Source organism: Macrobrachium nipponense, chromosome 44, assembly GCF_015104395.2.
Source record: "Macrobrachium nipponense isolate FS-2020 chromosome 44, ASM1510439v2, whole genome shotgun sequence".
Taxonomy (NCBI): Eukaryota; Metazoa; Arthropoda; class Malacostraca; order Decapoda; family Palaemonidae; genus Macrobrachium; species Macrobrachium nipponense.
The window spans coordinates 38,085,075-38,107,402 of NC_087221.1; the positions used below are offsets into that span (position 1 = coordinate 38,085,075).

Below are 22,328 nucleotides of genomic sequence, written 5' to 3' on the forward strand. Positions count from 1 at the left end.
ATCGTAATTTTTCCCAGACTTTTTTTTTCTTTTTTTAAATAAGTTCAACTATATATTTGTTCTGCATAAATAGAAGATTACATACAAAATTATTTATTCAATTACTATAATATTATCATTAAAAATACACTTAGTTTTCCTCTTTACTTAGTTTCATGATCGGTAGTCTATGATATATTGTACTTCTTTCTTAATAAAGATTAAAAGGGGTTCTAAAAGCACATTTGCGTGTCATGAGTCCGTACTTATAGCAATGAAGTTTCACGTACATATCTAAATAAGTGATTTATAGGTCTTAGAGAGACCGAGATTTTTCATTTCCATTTGTTTGTGACAAAAAGATGGAAACAATTATCTTCCACCTTTTGTTCTTTAACTTCCCGTTTTGAATATACAATATCTTGGTAGATAATAGCAAATAACTTCCCTTAGGTGCTTCTGGTGCTAAATGTTTAGATAATCTACAACTTTGTGTCACCATTAAAGAAATTATTGTTAAGAGGTCTAGATTATTTGTAGCCACACAAATAGTTTTACAGTGGAAAAGATCTATCACTTATGTTACTTGTTTGTTTTTTTTCTAGCTGGAACTCGTATGTCAATCCATGGCCCAAACATGGGGGGAGGTGGGGAAAGGTACTACTTGCCTGGGACCAGGCAGTCTTGGTGGCCCGTGACAACAGCTTATTTATTTTAACTTATCTGTATAGAGAGTGAACAAAATCGAAGGACGATGAATGCTCAAGGGGCTCCCCTAACGATTGAATTAATTGAACAGGATGGAGGAAACCACCTAGACATAATCATGATCTTGTAATCAGTATATAGCATGACAAAAACTGCGCAATACATTGCGGAAAAATTGGTAAACATCAGTGGGGTCAGAAAGTTACAAACGACTAGGGGTGGTGGCTGTGGTTAGAAGAGTTCAAGAGGGGACCATTTTTTGTGCTAGTACCGGGGCCTGAAAGGGTGATGCTTAGGCCCTGTCAGCATCTTGCAGTGATCCAGAAAGCTATAGCCTTTTCTTCTACAATAAAATATTCAACATACTAAAATTCAGTCAAGGCGTTGTTGGGTTTACAATGAGACGACGTCTTGGTGACAGGACTTTACTGTATGAGACCAGAGAGCCGACTGACTCGCAAACACGTTGCGGGTTATTGCCCGGCAGTGCATTACAAAGACATTTCGTACATCCCCCCCTCAAGATTATACTTATGCATAAAAATTAAAGGGGACAATGTCACTATGAACATGGAAATGGGCTACGAAGAGAAAAATGTTTTTAACTAACTTTTCAGTACAAAAACATGCAGTTACATACACTGAGTGCGTTGCTTAGTGGCACTCAAATGCATGTAATACACATACACAGAAAAAAAAGAATAAATTCTTGATACAATTGTGCAATTGCATATCATATGAGCAAACAACAAATAATATCAGCATTATATGAAGTCTTGGAGCCACTTGGAATCTACCGGCAGCCCTTTTGGGCCTACCAACGACGCCAGGGTCCTGCATGGAATGCGTTACTGGTTCTTTGGGCGTAGGGCTCGCGGAGGTGTCGTGCTGAGATGCAGGGTCGCTGAGGAACGGAGCGATTACTCTCAAATGTCGTCTGTTCCTTTTTGAGTCTGCTGCTCCCGTTGAGCTTGACTGTGTACTGACGATGGGGCTTAGTTTCCGATACCACGCCCGTTCTGTCCCACTGCTTAGCAGCCTGGTTTTGTATGCGTACATGGGTACCTAGTTTGATGGGCGGCAGTCTCTGGTGGTGTCAAGGGTGCGCATAGCTTCCTGTGATTTTGCCACTTGTAGTTCCCTTTGACGTATTGTCCGTCTCCAATACGTGTCTACTAACAGGTGTCTTCTAGCCGTCGGTACCCCGTCATGCAGCTGGCGACCCGTTGCAAGCTGAGATGGCGACTTGTTGATCTCCATCAGAGGCGTGTTGAGATACTGGAGTGTTGCCAGGGCCGTCTTGTCTGACTCAAGGGCTCCACCTTTTGACATGTTTTCTCGGAGTAGCCATTTTGCTGATTTGACAGCTGCTTCTGCCCTGCCGTTGGACTGGGGATAATGGGCTGACGACAGACGGACCTTGACTCCCCATCTCGTGAAGAAGGCAACCATCTCCTCGCTGGCCAAGTTCGTACCTCCGTCAGTCGATATTTGCTCTGGGGCTCCCCAACGTGAAAAATATGATCGAAAGTGATTGCTTATTTTGTTGGACATGGCACCACAGGGGAAGTGAGCTACTTCTAACCAACCGGTTAGTCTATCTGCGTATATCATGTATATATTGCCCTCTATTTGGAACATATCTGCGACGACTTGCTGGAAGGGGTATTCTCCTGGCGGTGTGTGTATCATTTCTTCAGGAGGCAGTGAAGGGGCGTGTTCATCATATGAGGTGTATTGGGCAAGGCGATGCTGAAGGTCTCCTTCTATTCCCGGCCAGTAGACTGACTGCCTGGCCCTCCTAAGCATAGAGTCAAGGCCTTGGTGTCCTGCGTGTAGGTTAGCGGCTTCCTGATGGCGTAAATCTTCGGGGATAACCAAACGTGTGCATCCTTGGTCCACCGAGTATGTCACCAGATCCTGGTTGATGGCTAACCTATCCTGAACACCGAAGAAGGGACGAAGGCAGGAGATTTCTTGTGTGACTAGCAAGCAAGAGCTGATACACTGGGTCGTTAGATGCGGCGCTCCTAACGCAGTCTTCATCCAACATGATGATGTCCAGTTCCAAGGCGGCAACAGTTGCACGTGCCACTGCCACTTGAATGTCGTCCTCCAAATCCACGTCAGAAGCTTCGTGGGGTGCTCGCTTGGTCGGGTACCTTGAGAGAAAGTCTGCGGCAGTGTTTCTTTTTCCGGGCAGGTATTTGATATGAAACTTGAACTGGAGTGTCTTCTCCTTCAGGTTGAACAATCTTGGGTTGATGACGTCCTTAAGAGCCCTATCACCCAGCAGCTTGACAAGTGGACGGTGATCCGTGATGATGGTGAGATTTGGGCACCCAAGTAGGAACAACCTGGCCTTCCGCAAGCACCAGGTGACTGCAAGGGCTTCACCTTCTACGGGGGCATACCCTGCTTCAGAAGGGATGAGGTGTCGACTGCCACATAGGGCAAGACGCCAGCCCCCCTTGCACCAAAAGGGGCTGTCAGCTGACTGACAAGCGCAATACTGCTGGAGGACGACGAAACCAATGCCTTCCTTGCTCCAATCCGTCATGATTATCGTAGGGCGCATCTTGTTGTAATATGCCAAGCCGTCCTTGGCTAATTGACAGATGACCTCCCGTGCCTGCTGGAGTTTATTACGTAGCTGGCTATCCCAGTAGACGTTTTTCCCTGTTGGTTTTCTGAGGAGGTCCCTAAAAGGCTCCATGATGGGCGCTGTTGCAAGGAAGGGGGCTAACTGATTCACGAATCTGAACCATAACCTAATATCAGTGATGGAGGGCTTCTCTGGCATCTGGAAGTTACGAATGGCGTCTAGTCATTCGTCTGCAGGCTTATGTGACTCCCCTCCCAAGTGGTACCCGACGAAGGTAACCTCTCTCTTGCAGAATTTGAACTTCTCAGGCTTGAGTGTAATACCTGCAGAGGCACACGTTGACAGGAATTCATATACGTGCCAAAACGCTTCTTCGATGCTCTGATCGTATAGCAAGGTGTCGTCGATGCATTTATGCTTTCTGGTGATGTCTTGCAAGGTGTCATCGAATCTTTTCGTGTAGGCGTCAGAAGCCAAACAGTGACCCATGGGTGTCCTACGATAACGATACCGTCCCCATGGGGTGATGAAGATTGTGAGTGGGCGGCTATTCTCGTCCAGTTCCACTAGGTGGAAACCCCAATGGGCGTCTGCTGTAGTTTTGTATGTGTGAATGGGGATGCTCGAAATCATGTCGAAGGGTGCCGGTGTATGATGAGTCTCACGGAGACAGTGGGCGTTGAGGCGCTGGAAGTCTACTGTGCGGCGAGGTTGGCCTGTTTTCTTGGCTACCACGACCATCCTTGCACACCACTCCGTTGCATCCCCTGCTGGGACTGGTTCTATCATGCCCTTCCGAACATCTTCGTCAACCTGGGCCTTGACCTCCTCTTCCCAATGCTTAGGGATTGCTGCCAGCGTGTGACAGGCATAAGACATGGCAATGGGCAATAAATGTATGTGGTGCTGCTTGCCCGTCATCACGGGTAGGGGTTCCCTGGTTGTGTTGAAGGTCGTGGATGAGAAGTGACATAATAACCATTCCTCCAGTCTTGGTATGTTCTCCTCCGCGGGTGGGATAGGTATGGTGGCTGGCTTCGTTGTCTGAGGAGGGTTCGGCTGAGAGACTGCCTCGCTACTAACGTCAGCTGGTGCAATGAGAGGGGAAGGTGTGAGGGAAACCAGGCGGTACTATTCCCAGCTCCTTACAAGCATTCAGAGATAAATAGAAGTTCTTGGCCATTGGCACGAAGTAGACCTCCTGCTTCGTGCATCGCCCACCTATTTCAATGGTACATGCTGTTGATCCGAGGCATCTCACTTTGGAGATTAGCAACGTCCCTCAGACCTGTTCGAGGTTGCATCTCCAGAGGATTTATGTGCAGGCTTGAAAGAATCGTGGGCCCGGCAACGCAGATCTGTGCTCTTGTGTCTGCTACGGCGAGTGTGGACACCGACCTTCTGCTTCCATGGGAAAGACAAGCCTTGATTGTGGGGTGATTGTGGGGTGTAGGGAGAGGTGTGTCGGCGACAATCACCAAACTCGAGGCGAGCGGCACTTTCTTCGTACTTCTGCAGCATTTCTGGAAGTGTCCTACCTTTTGGCACCTGAGGCACGTCATACCTTTTGCTGGGCACGATGCTCTACCAGGCAAATGACGTCCCCCGCAATTCCCGCAATGCTTTGCACTTGAGTTACCGCGCAACACCGCAACGTCTGGCTCTACGTCATCGGCGCCAGTGATGTCATCACTCGAGGCGCCAGCCGACTCCCTCGCACCAATAGCGACACGTGGGATGCTTTCAACATCCAGGCGTGCAGCTTCAAAGGTACAACACAAAGCCTGAAGGACATCTACACTTTTAAACGTATCACATCCCTGAAATACATGCCTTTTTAACACAGGGTCACTGAGACCTACCATTATTTTCCGTAACAGCATATATTCGCCCAAGCACTCCCCGCATTTGGGACACTGAAAATCACAGTCGGTGGCCTTTTGAGCACACCTTGAGAAATAATCACTAACACTGTTTGCACCCTTGTGCGAGGGCAAAAAATTCGGACTATTGCACTGCCTGATTCGATGACCGTAACACAATGTTCCCGATGGCATCCAGAGCCGCGTCTGCAGTAAGGGCGTTCCATTTGGCGTCAGAGTACCGAGCGTCCAGTGCACGTTGCAGCGCCGGCACACAGTTGAGTCTAATATGCAGGACAACATCCTGCGGCAGGAAATTGTTGAGGTGGATCCAACACGTCTCCAGGACCTAAACTCTGCCGAGGACATCACAACATTACATTTCTCAGGGGCAGCAGAGACAGGGACTTTGCCGGCACGTGCTCCAGTACCAGGAAGAGCATCCTGAAGGGCACGGATGGCACGTTGCTGGTCTGCAATTAACATCTGTGCTTGCATCACGGCCTGTGACAAGGCCCTTGGCATTGCAGGAGAGGCATGCCTCGGCGTGGCCTGGGCTGGTCGACACTTCAGGGGCATGACTTGGTTCGAAAACTCACTGCGCCATGTTGGGTTTACAATGAGACGACGTCTTGGTGACAGGACTTTACTGTACGAGACCAGAGAGCCGACTGACTCGCAAACACATTGCGGGTTATTGCCCGGCAGTGCATTACAAAGACATATCGCACAAGGCGTCAAACAGGACTTTCAAAGTTTATGTCGCAGTGGTCCTTTGTGTCATACGGCTTGTAAGCTTTGGTGTACTAGTATAGCCTAGTGTCTGACTGGTGACAAAATAAGAAAAGAAAATAAAACAATGCCCATAATGTCTTACCTAGCTTGTAACGGTGAGAGGAATACCAGGAATACACTTTCTTTCAAGTAGTGTTCACATAATTTTTTTCAGTCAGTCAAAGATTTTGACCATGCTAATCTTAACAAAATATTACATGCACCACCACTCGAGGCCTCCTTTGCTATGGTGACGGTTTCGAGCCAACCTAGCAACACTGAACACTCCGGCAACACTGGTTACACAGAAGAAACTGCTCACGTCTTCATCTTCACCAATATATTAATTACCTAAGGAAACATTCTACAAGGTAAACGAACTTTCTCCTTCCATAAAAACTGACCTGTGGTAATGTTGATTTCACACTGTTCCTGCGCCTCACAGGTTGTTTTCAGTTTTAAATTATGTTGCTGGCAGCAACGGATTTCATTAGATTCATTTTGTGCAGTGCTCTGAAATCAATTGCACTTCTTTTTAACTCAGTATTTCCAGAGTCATTTATTTAGCAGCCTTAGTCTGACATGAGGACCACTGTATTAGGTAGCTACTACTGTCCCAGCATTCAGTACCATTGTAGACCAGATGAATTTAAAGATTACATCTTATGAGTGTTAAAATAGGAAGATTCACGATATACCTATACCGGAGAATTTACACTATAATATTTGGCTGGGTCTAGTAGGATATAGGCTTAGTGGACTGACCACGATTGTCAATTTTCTCAAACTCGCCCATGAGCATGATAGCTATTGGTTAATAGTATGTGAAGTAGGCCAATACTTTCTTGCCAGATACATAGATCCAATATTTTCTAACCTTTATTATAGGTGCAAATTTGGGTTTTATGTAGGGGAAACCAAAGGAGACTAAGCTGTGTCAAATGTGATGGTTTTAAACATCAGGCAAGAAAAGTATTAAAACAGTAGGTAAGTAGTGTGTCCAATGAAAAATATTACAGCTGGTCACCCTTGCATGTGCATCATAAGCACCCTGCTGTGTGTGCCTTGTAAGCACCAAAGACTGCAAAGATTACCCAAGCAACTGCAAACTCAGTGATATAACCAGGTTGGATTTAGACATTTTAAGAAGCATTCATGTTACTCGGTCCAAAATTGGGTTTACTTGTTTTAATTTGCTATTATGAAGTTCTTTATTCCGCAAAGCCTGCCATTCACTACCGATGGTGGGTTTTGTGTGGTAAGAATCACTGACAGGAAAATTGTAAACCCCATTCTACAATTGTTATTGAATGAAGTGAGGGCAAGAAGTAGGAGCAGCATTATATTCTATACTGTAATATTAAAACGCATTTATGTACTAATCGTCAATGTCAATAAGAGACTAATCCATACTAAGCATAACCTAACCAAACCTAAAGTACAGTAGTAATTTCTTATACTATCTTTTATATCCTCATGTAAGCTATTATAGGAGTCGAATACTTTGATCTGCCTTGATGGTGAGCATAAATTGAAACTAGTTACCTTGGCTGTCTGCCTTTTTAAGTAGATATAAAAGATAAACACTTATACAGGCTTGGCCTATGTATAGTATTCCATTATTCCTCGGCTTTGTCCTTTACAAGTCTCCACCCTCCCTACTCATTGTTCGTATCCAAGTGGGTCTGGGTCTTCCAACTCGTCTGGTGCCCACAGGAACCCATTATTGTTACGTAGTTTAACCAGACATTCAGCAACTGACATCATTCCATACCATTCTCCCAGGGGTTGTTTCCCTCACTCTATCTTGCCATCTGACTTCCAATACCCTTTTCTGCATACTCTGTTCACATTACTTTTGTTTTTCTCAGCCTTGTTTCGAGTACCGTCATTTTGAGAAAGCTTTGTAAATTTCGAGGCTTTTTCCGATTAAAACAGCATCATCTGCATATTCTAAAGTCTGTCAACTTTCTATTGCAACCCCAATCTAAACCTCCTCTTTAAGGCTCCGACCTCTTTTTAAAATTAAAAATTCTATGAGAGGAGCAAGTAACAAAGATGAAATAACATTACCTTTGCATCTGCGTCATTATTGGATAACTTTAATTAGTAGTACAATTTGATAGGGATGTCATGATGGCATAAGGCCTTCCCATAATACTGGGGTGTGGGCATTCAATTCCCTTCTTGTAATGAACAAGAGGGCATTTAAATTCCATACACATTTGATCCTTGCAACTCCAGCTTATTCTAAATGACAGATTGGAATCTCTAAGCTTTTTATCATTGTCTTTCTCCACCCATTGAAAGAAAACTTGGTGAATATTTTCTTTGGTATCTTTGCTATGACTTTCAATTCCTAATCCTCCTGATTTGTGTTCACATTCCATATATACTACTCTGTCAAAATTTTTGATGCTGCTTACAATTTCAACTTTACTGTGGTAATGAGTGACAAGTTGGTGATCACTGCTGACATATGTTCCTCTGTACGTCCTAACCTTCTTTTTCTCTCAACCATTGGTTATGTGATCTGTAGACGTCCTTTTGTTTAGTCTCTTTCCCAGGGCCCTCCTTGCCCAATACATCTTCCATAATTGCATTATTCCTGTCAACTTTTGCATTGATTTCACCAACAAAAATTCTCATGTCTCTTTCTGGTATTTCATCTGTACCTAACATCCTGTAGTTTGGTATGAAATTCGTCTTTTACTTCTTCTGAGATACCATTCCTTCCCAGTCAGTCAGTGTCTTATCTGCAATAGCATTAGAAATTTCTCTCTGAAATAACTACAGCAATGAAGTTAGTTATCAATAACTAACATCACTGCAATATGGTAACGTTAATGATTATTTCCTGGAAGTTGGCGTCCAAGAATTCCCCTCGTAACCAAATATTGGATCTCTGTAAGAAGAATAAAACTCTAATCAATACACAAGAATACTTTTATTGTTATAAACTTCACGTACAACAACAGACCATATAAAAATAACAACAACAATAACACGCTTTCGTTGCCACCTCTTGGGACCCCGACACAGAAATTATTATTGGAACACCGACATGGATGACATCTCAGTCTCATAATATGGACATATTAGTAAAAGAAAATTAAATTTATCATAATTATTATTTGTCATATAATCATAATTACTGTATCTTAAAAGTGACTTGCAGGCAAAATAAAAAGATTAATGCTCTTTCTTAAAACTGACAATTTTTTTTCCCCTCATCGTTTGATGCAATAAATTTTGAAGGATCCTTGGCTGGGAAAAAGTTGAAAGTGGATATAGTATAATAATAATCATATGCTCTGGTAACCACAGTATCAATTTATTTGTACCTGAAGTTCAGCAACATTGGACAGAAATTAAGCAATTAAAATATTGCTTCTAATTTCTCAGCCTGTACACAGAGAGTCTTCAAAACAGCTTCTAAACATCATGAAATTCGTGCAAAATAAGAATGTAAATAACTGTACTCAAACTATGAACGGAAGAGCACGAACGAACAAATCTGAATGGGCCAACCAGCCTGTTTTTTCACCAATGTGGCATCGACAACATTTAATCGGTGTTTACATTCAAGTACGGTTTATATTGGCCTTTTTTCCCCTCGGAAAGTTATTCAGAATCTGAGTACAAATACAATTCTTACAGAACACTTAGTGTACATATGAAGACTACTATATACAAGCTGAGAGCAACAAAGACACGAGTCCTATGTCTTATACCAAACATCCTTGAGTGATCATTCCTACGGTAAAAATATTGGGTATCGCGCAAAATTCATTACACTATACTTCAAATTACAAATGAACACAGTTAAGCAGCATATTATAAGCAGTGCCAATTACGTACATTTGTCGAAAAAAGTATATTTAAAAACTGCCAGACAAAAGCATATATACTGTGCTGTGGTTTGCTGCAATAAATATTTAGAGCAGCAGTTTCTTAATTTATACTTGAATTTTTTAATCTACACTACTTATAAGCTCTATATGAATCTCATTCAAATATAGTAGAATGTTTCGACATGTTAGCTTCAATTCTGCGTTTAGTAAAGATTCAAAATCACTACCAACAAAATTAAAAAGCCCTACTTGCGAAAATGAATATATATATAGCATTGCCATTTAGCATAATTTTAAGAAAAGCATATCTTGACTTTCAAGATGAAATAATTAGTATTCCATGAACTTCCCACAAGGAAGGTAAATGCAATACACCTTCCACGAAAAAAAGAGGTTTGGTATAAGCAATAGGATGAACCTACATAAGACCAAACCCATCGATACTCGTACAAAGGCAGATCGTTTTAAATATTTTACTAATATGTGTGTGCAAGCATAAGTAACTTGTTTGAATGTATTTGTGCATATTTAAGTACATGTGTATATCCAACCACCCACAAATATATATACTATGCATACAAGGGTATATACAGTACACAGTATGTAGTGTAATTATTTCTGCATAAATAGTATGCCTCACCATCCCAGCACCCATAAAACTACTGTTCATACATACTGTACATAGCAGCATGTATAAAAACAGTATGATATATATATATATATATATGCACATCAAATGCACACTTACATAACATAAACAAATTCATTATATATATATATATATATATATATATATATATATATATATATATATATATATATATTTGTTTATGCTGTGCAAGTGCATTTAATTTGTAACAATGATTACAGAACACTCAAACCAGCTACCTTAATTTTTATGAAATTCTAAGCACTTGATATGGTAGTGGAAACCCAAGTCCTGTCATTTCTCTTTTTACGTTATGTGAATGAATACAAGCATTTATTTATCTACGATGTGTAAAAATGTATACATGAATAGTATATAAGCTCGCATGCAATGCATTTTAGAATGTGAGTGGTCGCACAGGTAAAAAATGTATGTTAATGAGTACTTGTTTAATACCTGTATATGAATATCCTGTATATGTACAGGATTGAGCTCTTGGACTAATTAGTAGTGAATGAGTGAATGTTACATAATTAACTTACAATAATTGGCGTAGTTCAGCAAGTCCTTCTTCCTGGCTCAGTTGGGTCAACAGCGTATTTATGTTTAAGTATGTAAAAATGCACTTACACTTGTGAGAATATATACACACTTGTGTGTTAAATATGTACAATACTTTTATTTGTTTGGGTGTATAAATGTGTATATGAGTATACCCACACAAGCTCTTGTACAAATTGTGCAATGGGTTCACACGAGAATGTGAAAAAAGGAATATCAGTGAAGTGTAATTTACCGACACAAAAAGGAGAAAGGTAAATATACATGAAATTATCATATCGTGGGATTGGCCTTCTGAGCAGTGAATTACTAAGACTTGCCTCAAAAAGTCTGACTTAAAACAGACTGATATTTAGGCGTGAGCGTTGTCTTCCCCAAGACGCGAACAGACAGACACATACAGACACAACCGCGCCACGGACACACACATAGCAGCTGTAGTTGCCATTTAAGAACATTGCCCAAAACCAGCCCCAAAGAAGGATACAGTGTAGCCTGAAACATGCTTCGTTACTGGGAGCCACTTCATGATGACTACAGCAACACTCACAAGAGAGAAAGTCGTGGAGATCAAGTGAATCACACTTCAGAGGAGCGTAAAAGCCTTGAAGGAACTTCTCCTTCAAGCAATCTTTTCTTTCCTTACACATTTTCTTCTAGGAACTTCCCAGGTGTGTCCCTCTTTGAAGTTGGCTGAAGCACGGAGCACATAATATGTAACTACTAGTAGGAGTATTATTTGCCAACTAAAGCGGTGAAACCACTGGTTAGAAGCTTTTACAGATACATTTAAGTTTTTGTCTGGTATCATACATTCATACACATCTCTAACCCTCCTATATAAAGGTTGTATGACACATACACATACACCATGTAATATATATTATATATCCCCATGAAGGTTTACTTTCTGTTCAGGTTGTGTATATACATTTACTACTAATGAGTAGCAAAACTTTGTCAAGGCCTTATGAGTACCAAATACATTAACTATGCATACAGTTATTTCCTTCTCATTGAATCTGAGAATTATGTAAGCACCTATACATTTTATTTTACTTACACATTATACATTGACTTATTCAGTACAGCATTATGAGTATTATCATAATCATCTTTGGACAGAAATATTTTTACATAATCACTTATATAAATCCTGGTACATGTGCGAAGTGAATGAATGAAACTGTCTCAAGATAATCTTCGTGTGTTTTCAGATAACTGAGGATTTTCCTGAACAAAAGCATGTACGGATGTGAATATGTGGTCACTGAGTGGTAAATGGGCTTACAATATACACTATATTTAGAGTAAAAAAATTTGGTAATTAAATGTCAAACAAACTGAATATACTTAGATGTACTGTAAAATTGACACTTTTATACACAGTACAGTGAATAATATACTCTTGTCCTTTATTTATGATAACAGTCCACCTTTAAATGTTTATCAGGATTTATTAATACAATTCTGATATTTACAGACATATACTGTATACATTCAACTGCATGTTCTATCATAATGACATACAGCATACTGTATCAATATACATATCTTATACAAATAGTGATCAAATGATGGAAAAGGCTTTATTCCATCTCATGTATGATGCAGACTTGAAATAGCAAAAGAAGACAGCAGGCCTTTTTAAATTCCAGCCAAACTAAGTATATCGTTTTCTGACATAATGGCTCTGATCTTTACTATGTAATAAGGGTAACCATTGTTCACAATCCAGAATTATAGTAGTTACTATGCCTGTAATGACCATGAATTAGTAATTAATGGACTAAATAAACAATACTGTATTCTGTAAAAGACTACATATTAAACCTCTGAACAAAATTACCTGAATTAGGGAGTTTTTCATGAAATGCTTACACCATTGTCATCATCTAGAATAAGAGCCTTCTTACATCTTTGACTCTACCATCTACTGACTTATAAAATCTACGAGGTTTGCTCTTTCAGAAGCTTCAAGAGCACTCATTCTGTTCAATAGACTAGCTGATTTGAGCAAATAGTCACATGGCTTATAAGTTGATGTGGGAATCGATACTCACATATGTATCATGGAGGACTGAAAAAAAGCATTAGAAATTGGTGCTATTAAAAGCAGAAGTATGAAGTTACATCAGTAAATCCTTCCTGAGCATCAATAACTGCAATTTATAATGCAGGAAAATTCAGGCCTGACAAAATAAAATGCTAATATTTGCAGATGAGGAAATGGAATTACAACTTTTGTGGTTGAAACCAAATATAAGATTAAATGTAAATGATGATGAAACACTTAAGATATAAACAAGAAAAACGATTTTACCAATACAGATTTATTTTACTTGCATTTAATTAATGATAACCTGATAACAAAGAATTCTGATCTACGTATTTAGATTTCATGAACAACAAGAATAAATATAATAGCTGAAGTGCAATTTTGCATGAATGTGTATGTGTGTGTGTGTTTGTATGTGTGTGAATGGGTTTTGACTGCCAGTGAGTGTATGGTTCAAGTGCTTGAACAATGCACCCATTCAGAAGTGAAAATCAGTGAAAACGCTTTTTATGGCATACCTCCTAGAAAATATTCATGTGAGAACTGTCAGAGGCAATGTGGAGGGTTTAGAGGATTTGCAATACTATAGTCGATTTGTTAAGACAAGTGACAACTTTTATGAAGAGAGACATGTTAGGATGTGTAAATGAGAGAGGTTCAGAGTATTTTGAGATGGTTCCCTTATGTGGACAGCATGGAGGATATGTGGACAATATCTTGGCCAGAAAAGATTTTCCCGGAATAGATAAAGTACATTACCCTAACATACATCAAAACAGTGCATCAAGATTATTTGTATTTTATTGCTGAGAAAGTAGAATACTTCTAGGAGCACTGTATTGAATATGTGTACTGTATTTTTTAGTATTTCACATTCTGAGTATTATTTTGAAGGTTTTCACGATTTTCAAAGGTTGGAATCTCACAGGTAAAAGTGCTAAATTTAAAAAGCTGGTCTGTCTGGTTCGTACTGAAAACAAAATTGAGCTACGAAAAAAGTGTTATAACGGGTAAGATTTTACAAATGGTTTTTACTTTTGTTAGTGTCTTTAAAATTTTCTGTGGCTGACACATGCTATATGTATGTACTACTGTTTTTTCGAACTCCATCTCTACATGTATAATAAGGTTAGGCAGCAAGCTGTTTGTGGTTAGAACTGAAATGGTTTTTGTATTGTTCCAATGCAGCATATCTTAATAGCTCAAAACTGTAAAAATCAACATTAACAAGCCTTGTTTTTTTTTCATAATTGTTAAGCAGTGCTTCAGTACCAAAATAGTTGTGCTAAGTCTTTTCTAGTTTACACAAGCCAAAGTTTGTATCTTCTTAACACATGTTATAATTGGTTTGCTGGCTTCACTAAACAGAATGCTTAATAAGGGGATAGCAGTTAAATGTGCCCATTAAATACATCACTAAACAGAATGCTTAATAAGGGGATAGCAGTTACATGTGCCCATTAAATACAGTCTTCTATACAATGTTTAGTAATCTGTACTTTAATTAATGGGCACATGTTTGGCCACTCTTCTTGTTTCACATGTATGGAGGGATAAATACATACTTAATGTGCCCTTGGGTGTACAGAAACTGGAAATTTATGACAAGGGGTTACCTAAATGATGTCATATTCATGAAAATGGATCACAGTATGACATCTGAAAATAAACTATATCCACCTGACAAAAGAAGTCTTGATGAAGCATACAAAACAAAGTTTATAAAAAAGAAGGTACTAATATATAAATATATATCACAAAATCTTCAAAACTCAAGCTGGTGGTTATTGAAAAGCAGTGCAAGAAATATACTGTAGATTTCTTAGAAACGAAACAACAAAACATTTAAAATATCTACAAATTCATCACCATTTACATTTCAGTATATTAGTAGAAAAAGAACAAAATAATATGACCGTTATACATAATTAAATAAAGAGAAACAAAGAAATATCATCCAATTATGTTTGTGAGGAAGATTCTTACTCATACAATGACACACTGAAAAGATAGAATGGATTAACTACTTTTTCACTTAAATCATTATTGAACACAGGTTAGGTATCAATAGCTTAACATACACACAAATTTTACACAACACAAAAACATGTCCTAGTTCATAATACACAAATGACTTTTAATTTACAAAACATTGATGCATAAATTTTTTATCCTTCATTTTACATCAGTGACTGATGAGAAAATCAACTTCTCTAAGCCAACGCCAATCAAACAACGGGGTTACATATTATAAACTTAATTGAAATGATGCAGTGTACAAAATAAATTTTACATATGCAAGAGCATGCAGAAGTTAACTACAAATATAGCTCTTTACTTATGCATTAATCAACTGTTATCAAATTTCTTGATTCATGTACTGTACTGTATATATTTTTTCTCTATACATCAACAATACATTAATCAACACCCTAAACACTACCATTTACAGTTCTGCAGTTGACTATTACATGCAATATGCACTATACACTGTATATTTCAAGGTATTTCTGGGAAAAATTATAAGTTCTCATTTGGAAATATATACAAACTGTAAATGCAAATTGTTCATACATGAAAAACTACTTTCACTAACAGGCTGATCATTAAAGACCTGAAACTAATTACTTACACCAATCAGTTATATTGGTGAACTTGTTACAGAATTTAAACTGACCCTGATCTAGAATTCTCTTTGTGCAGGTTCTTGCAACTTTCAAGCTTTACCATTGCATTTCCTAATAAATTGACAATGCTACTATAGTGGTTCATATTTTATGCATACATATTAAAGTGAAATGTGGTTGCCTTCTTTGCAAGTTGCCAATTTTTACTATATTCCACTGTTACGGTTCTTGTTCACACGTATCTATTTGGTACATTCGGTGACAAAAACTAATGCATCATATATTAATGGAATTCATTTTTCTTTAGCTTTTTCTGGGAGCATTTCATGGCAAATGAAGTGGACAATAAACGTAATAGGTTTGTTGTGAAACAGTCACAATTTAAGTGCTAGAAATGAAGGAAGCAGCTTTATATTCTAGGAAGCTGGCTTTATATCATTCTGTAGTGTAGAGGCAAATAGCTTCAGCCTGCAATGTTTTCACATTCAATCAAGAATCGGACGGTTTGTGATAAAAACAAGCCAAATGGAAACTGCAATCAGAACTAAAGGTAAGAGGTCAAGTTCATACTACTGTAACATGAAGTTACAAATCGTCCTTCTACGAAATTTGTTAGTCACTCAAAAGACGATTTTAAATTTATATTTAATTTTTAGGTAAAATTGAAAGGTACAGTACATACTTTTCAAACACTTTGCTAAATGCTGATATAAATGTTTATGCTGTTAAAAATATCTAATTTTCCGATCAAGCTTCTCTTGTTAATAGATGCATGAACATTTTTTCTAATAGTATATGTCTTTTTTTTCTCATATAAAATGTTTTCACAGCACATTATTATTTAGATATATAAAACTAATCACATTTTCCTTACTCATTGACTTTAGCAAAGTTATATACATCTACAGCTGTTCTAGAATACTGTAATTAATACATGGTGGTAAACAGTACAGTAATATATACTCATTTCTAAATTCCACACGTCAATGAAAAATGTTGCCTTCCTTTATACAGGTATATATACATTAATATTTACAAAAGGATTTTTACAATAATTATGTACATTTTCCAGTTATATTATTGGCACTCTTTACTAAAAGTGATGGATAATTGTAAATATTAAAATATACCTCCCATGCATGCATTCCTGGAAGTTTATCACCTTCAACAACTTCAGTTTGGCTCACCTCACAAAGGTGTTTAAAATGTGCCTGAGAAAGATTTTGAGTTTTGCAGAACCTTACCCCAAAAGCATCTCATTTAAGATCACTTTCAACGTTAAATGCGCTATCATCTCTTTCAAAGTCAGCAGAGGTGGTGCAGTCATCTATACTTTGTGATAATGAATAAAATTTGACAGAATAAGCCTCTCCCTTTATCAAAGTGTGAAAAGGCAACAGCTACCCAGTACGTATTTCGATTTCCTCCACCAGTCCGAAAGTTACATAACTATGCTGGTTGTAGAGGTTTCATCTGAAATAATATTGCACCTGTAACAATTCCTTACCTGGAATCATACAAAATGTTTGAGTCAGTCACTGTAGGCTTTATTAGTTAGTGAATGCTAAATCAATATATTTTGATATAATAGAATGGCACTGGAAAATTGACAGGCATTTCTTATGGGACACAGTTGTACAACCAATTATGCTGATTTCCATTTCCTTGTATGTCAGATACAGTACCCAAATTCTTAAATTATTTAAAAACATCAATATTTCTTGTATGGACAAACTGAATGTCGACAGAGCTGCCAGTTGCTCAAGATGTATTCCACATATGTTTTTCTTATATTACTGAAAGGGACTAAGACTGAAGTTCACATATTAGTCTGTGGTTTTAAGCGACAAAAACTACACATTTGTTAAATTGCTTCCTTGCTTTTCCTGTTATATCAAAGTTCTGATACTGAAATTATACAATTTTACAATACTACAAAGAACATGGTATCACATGAGTTTGTATTGAACCTCATATATATATTAATGGTAGTAACTAAAGTTTCCTAAGTTTGCTCCCCGAAATAACATTAACAACATACAGTTTGGAATGAAGCTAGATATTATGCCATCCTAAATGTGTTTTAGAAACCTCCCTGACCAAAAATTCAAGTCGGTGTCATATGCCACATGTCACCATATTACATGTGCTTTTAAATCTAAACATCTTATGATAGCTGACAGGGCACTTAAACTATCACTATGATGGTTTTCTAAACAGTAGCTTATAGATGTCATAATCTTCACAATGTCAAACCAAGCCATCTCATCACTTACAGTTTTTATTCTCAGTCACAAGAGACAAGAGACAAGGCTGATACAGGCAAGGTGAAAGGCAAATTCCTTTACATCTTCATGCAAAGAAACAAGAGCAGTCAATAGTAACACCAACACTTCTAATCTAAGTTACTGACACACACAAAGCTTGTACTGCATTGCTATTGCAGAAACCGAACAGAGGAGAGGAGGTTCTCTTGTCTCTTCATGAGGATGATTATTACCTAATTGGGTGATTCTGAAAAATCCTAATGGGAAATCTAACTCTTGGTAACAGAATGACAAAGGCTAAACAAGAGGGGGAAAAAGCAGAATGCTATGCAGTATGCTACTCTAAAAGAGGTTTGTTCAAGTTACTAAATTTGGCAGTCCCTTGTTTGTCTTGCCTAGCTTCATTTCATACCACTGTTAGCTCCATGAAATTATTTAATCATACCCATGAGTCTAGTGCACATCTGGTGAGCCTGAATGCTGTGGACTCAATATTTTTATCTGATAAAAAATGAAGAAACAGAATTTCCAGTCTCATAGTATGCTTAAAGAAAATTTCTTTGGAAATTAATACATAATAGGTATATAGGAGTAACTCTGACTTACATAATGTGCTATAATTAAAAAATGAGGTTAGGCAGAATATCTTAAACTTTTCTTAAATTCTAAATAGAAATGACATGCATCTCAGGTTAGGCTAGCCTTCCCTTTTGTCTATTAATTTCAGTAACAAAGATGTGCTCCACCTACAATAATTTCAGTCAACTCCAAAACCCTTACAGAGAAAATAAACTCTACTGAACATAAAAAGTGCATTGTAACACTGTTTTGACATAAACCCTGTCAGCGAATGAATCCATCATACTGTATTCCATATAATCAATCATGTAGTGTTCTATTTGAATTCCTGACTCAATTATGGTTTAAATGTAGTAGGCAAGTCTCAATAAGAAAATACAATTCTTCAGCATCTCTTAACGAATACACATACCACCTTGATTCTACAAGTGTAGGTACGCTATACAGGATCTTCCAGTCTGCTCTGGAATACACATTAAGTAAGAGAGAGTTACTGGTATGTGTTAGGTAAACAACAACCACCATTTCCACACTCATAGGTTAACATAAGTACTATGTACAGTATGTACATATGCACACACACGGGAATGCCCATTTAATGCAACGGGTGCTTTGCTGGTACTCACGCTATCTTATCACACTGTAAGTTGCGACCTAGTTTATCCCAGAGTGTCACGTATACATCTTGCAGACCGTCTTACCGATGCCTGCTGTTTGCGTGACTTTCGATTTTCTGCTTTTCAAGGGGTGGGTCTATTGCAGAGGCAGAAAATGTCAGAGGCCTGTTTCAGTACCACCATATACGTATCTATAATGTGAGCCAATAAATGATGCCTCAAATACAATATTCAATGGATTGCATAGCCTATGGCTAAGTAGCAAATATTCATTACTTATCAAATTTATCATAATCACTAGTTTATTTGCCTCAAATAAAATATGCTAAAACCTTATCTTCAAAGAGCATAATTTGTGGTATTGTACCTTAAATAAGAAGCTTGCTCTTTGTTTATCATCATCATCATTTCAAAAGTAAATGGTAAAACCACAAGTGATTACTCCTAGCACCAAACTAAAATTTTTTTTTAACAATACAATTAAATGGAATGTTCATTTCAGAAAGTTAAAAACGGGGCAGATAAACATAAAACATGTCAACTCCCAAAGCCCACCACTGGGTGACTGTATATCTTTGTTGAATCTATCTGAAAACATACCATACAATTTTATCATGCAAATAACAGATGTCATAAAGATTAATTTTCAAAATGAAAAATATTCTCAAGCAAGCGAGATAATCGTGGTTACATAGCATGTGCTGATGATTTTAGTGTCCTATAAAAAAATATTTTGTAAGTTGTGGAATTTTGTGTTTGTGTAAAACTGTTCCATATGTAACAGACTATGGTTCTAGAGAAATAGTCCTGTGTGTTACACAGGTACTACATATTCATATACATATTTCTAATTAGAGGGTAATACAGTCCATCCTGTGTATGCTTATTTAACTATTTAGGATACTCACGAGTTTTCTTCAGTCGTACAGTATAAACAGGCAGGTTAGCGCTTATTAAAAGATACTGTATATTCATATACATTCATATGTTGGCATGAGTCTAGTGAGAACTGCTTATCACAAAAACAGATTTGACTTCTGTCCGGAAAAAGTCAATTAACATTCTGAAACTGGTGCTTCAGGAATGGTCAGCAAGAAATTGCAGGAAACAGCATAAAGTGGTAGTCTCGGTAGGAGTATGGTGTATGTTGAAGAATTGAGAGCTTTGCATCACTATCCGTATTTCAGGAGGTTCAAGGGTGTTCTTCCCTGTGCGGTGGAACCACCACTGTTCGTACTGTGTTTTATTTTCTGTAGCGGAGACGAAGTTTTTCCTTAATCAGAAATGTGGAGGGGTCCTGCGTCTATAGGACAGTCTCTATCTCAGCTATTTCATTTGATACTGCTGGCCTGAAATGAAGAGAACGAATTATCCTATCTGACTTTGGAGGATAAATATACCAAGCAACTGGTGCAAAGAACTTCTGTTTATAAATAAATAATTTAACCTATGAAGTTAATACTGCATGAGCTTTAAAGGCTAAATGTAAAACGATTTCAGTAATTTGCAATTCAGTAACACTAAAAATTTAAATGATTTTTGTTTACATATTTAGAAACTGAAATTGCTTGATAGTAAAGATAATACAAATTGACATAAAGAAGGTAGAAAAAGAAAAACAATAAAATACTGGTATAATTACAAAATCTATAAAAAGGAAAATTAGTGTGGGGATAAAAAAATACCCTTTCATACCACTAAAGATATATAATATATATATATATATATATATATATATTGATATTATATATCTATATATATATATATATATATATATATATATATATATATATATATATATATATATTTATTAAACAATATGGTAACCAAACAGAACTAAATAAATAGCTTAATTTGACCTTAAATAACCAAAATAAAAATAGATTAATTAAAATCTGATTAGTGATTTACAAATTGAATATACGATGCAATCTGAAACATATCTTATACTGTAGTTTTTTTAAAAGTAAAATATATGCTACAAAAGACATGATTTAACAGTAAAACAGATGTCACACGTGCACACGTATACAAACACCTGCTACACAACAAATGCTGTGAATGGAACAACCAGATCCCCCTCAACTTATACAGAGCAAATGTCACAACATAAAACACAAAACAGAGTAGTAAATGAACAAAAACAAAACGAGGCAATTTAATAATAATAGCATAAAATACAAACTGACAAAAGACTAGATACAACCTTCGCCATCTCCAGTACATAATAATGCACAGTCATCTCTCACAATTTCAGATTTCAAAGCCTAAAACAAAAGCAAATAGCAGTATATATATGTATATATATCATCTTTTTTTCTCTGAAATAAATAAAAAATCCATGAGACAGTATATGAGGCAAAAATATTTTTCGATACTTTTAAATTTCTTTAACAATGTTATAATACATACATATATATATTATATATATATATATATATATATATATATATATATATATATGTATGTATGTATCCAGTTATAGGTAGATTAATAATAGGTGCTGAGACTCAGACATATTAGGAATGTTGCACCTGGATTGCAGTTATGTTAACACAAATATTATATTAAAAAAAACCTCGATAATGTTTACATCGAGATGTCATAAATATCACAACTGGCCTGGTTTCTGGTCGTAGTTGAAAACAGTTCAGTGAACAAATAACTGATAATTAAGAAAAAATAGTATTCGTTTGTAAATAAAACTTCCAGCAGAATCGTTCAAGAGTTTGAGACTCCTGGAATTTGGGAAATTGGAAATGAATGCGCTGGGTCATCATTAAGATTGAAACTGTGTTATGCCTACAAGGGTATCGAGATTTTACTATCTATCAGGGGCAAACGTGTTTAAAGACCATTTTATCTCAAATATAGAGATGTTGTGATGTAAATAGATACTATTTAAGTTTTGTCTAGGTAGTGTTTGTTTGTTTGTTTGTATGGTGCTTTTACGTTGCATGGAACCAGTGGTTATTCAGCAACGGGACCAACGGCTTTACGTGACTTCCGAACCACGTCGAGAGTGAACTTCTATCACCAGAAATACACATCTCTCACTCCCCAATGGAATGGCCGAGAATCGAACCCGCGACCACCGAGGTGGGACGCTAATACCATACCAACCACGCCACTGAGGCGCTTGTCTAGGTGTTGTGAGTAAAGATTGACACTAGATAGACATAGTCCA

At 37.5% G+C, this 22,328-nt stretch overlaps 2 protein-coding genes across 2 annotated transcripts in view; both read right to left on the reverse strand.

Annotated features, from left to right (window-relative positions):
• Nucleotides 1-1,752: 1,752 nt before the first annotated feature.
• On the reverse strand, nucleotides 1,753-2,496 carry LOC135203965 (uncharacterized). Its single transcript, XM_064233892.1, has one exon. It carries the CDS (start codon nucleotides 2,494-2,496, stop codon nucleotides 1,753-1,755), a length of 744 nt encoding a protein of 247 aa, XP_064089962.1.
• An 8,059-nt stretch (nucleotides 2,497-10,555) lies between these two features.
• LOC135204203 (glutamate receptor ionotropic, NMDA 2B-like) overlaps nucleotides 10,556-22,328 on the reverse strand; it is a 654,480-nt gene continuing 642,707 nt past the window's right edge. Inside the window, exon 22 of the mRNA XM_064234292.1 lies at nucleotides 10,556-20,490. Within this exon, the coding sequence (XP_064090362.1) occupies nucleotides 20,445-20,490 (46 nt within the window). The 3' untranslated portion in view covers nucleotides 10,556-20,444. The remainder of the gene's footprint in view (nucleotides 20,491-22,328) is intronic.

Excerpts from the sequence above, each read along its gene's own strand:
- LOC135203965 (XM_064233892.1), bottom strand. The coding sequence starts at position 2,496 with ATGCTTAGGAGGGCCAGGCAGTCAGTCTACTGGCCGGGAATAGAAGGA.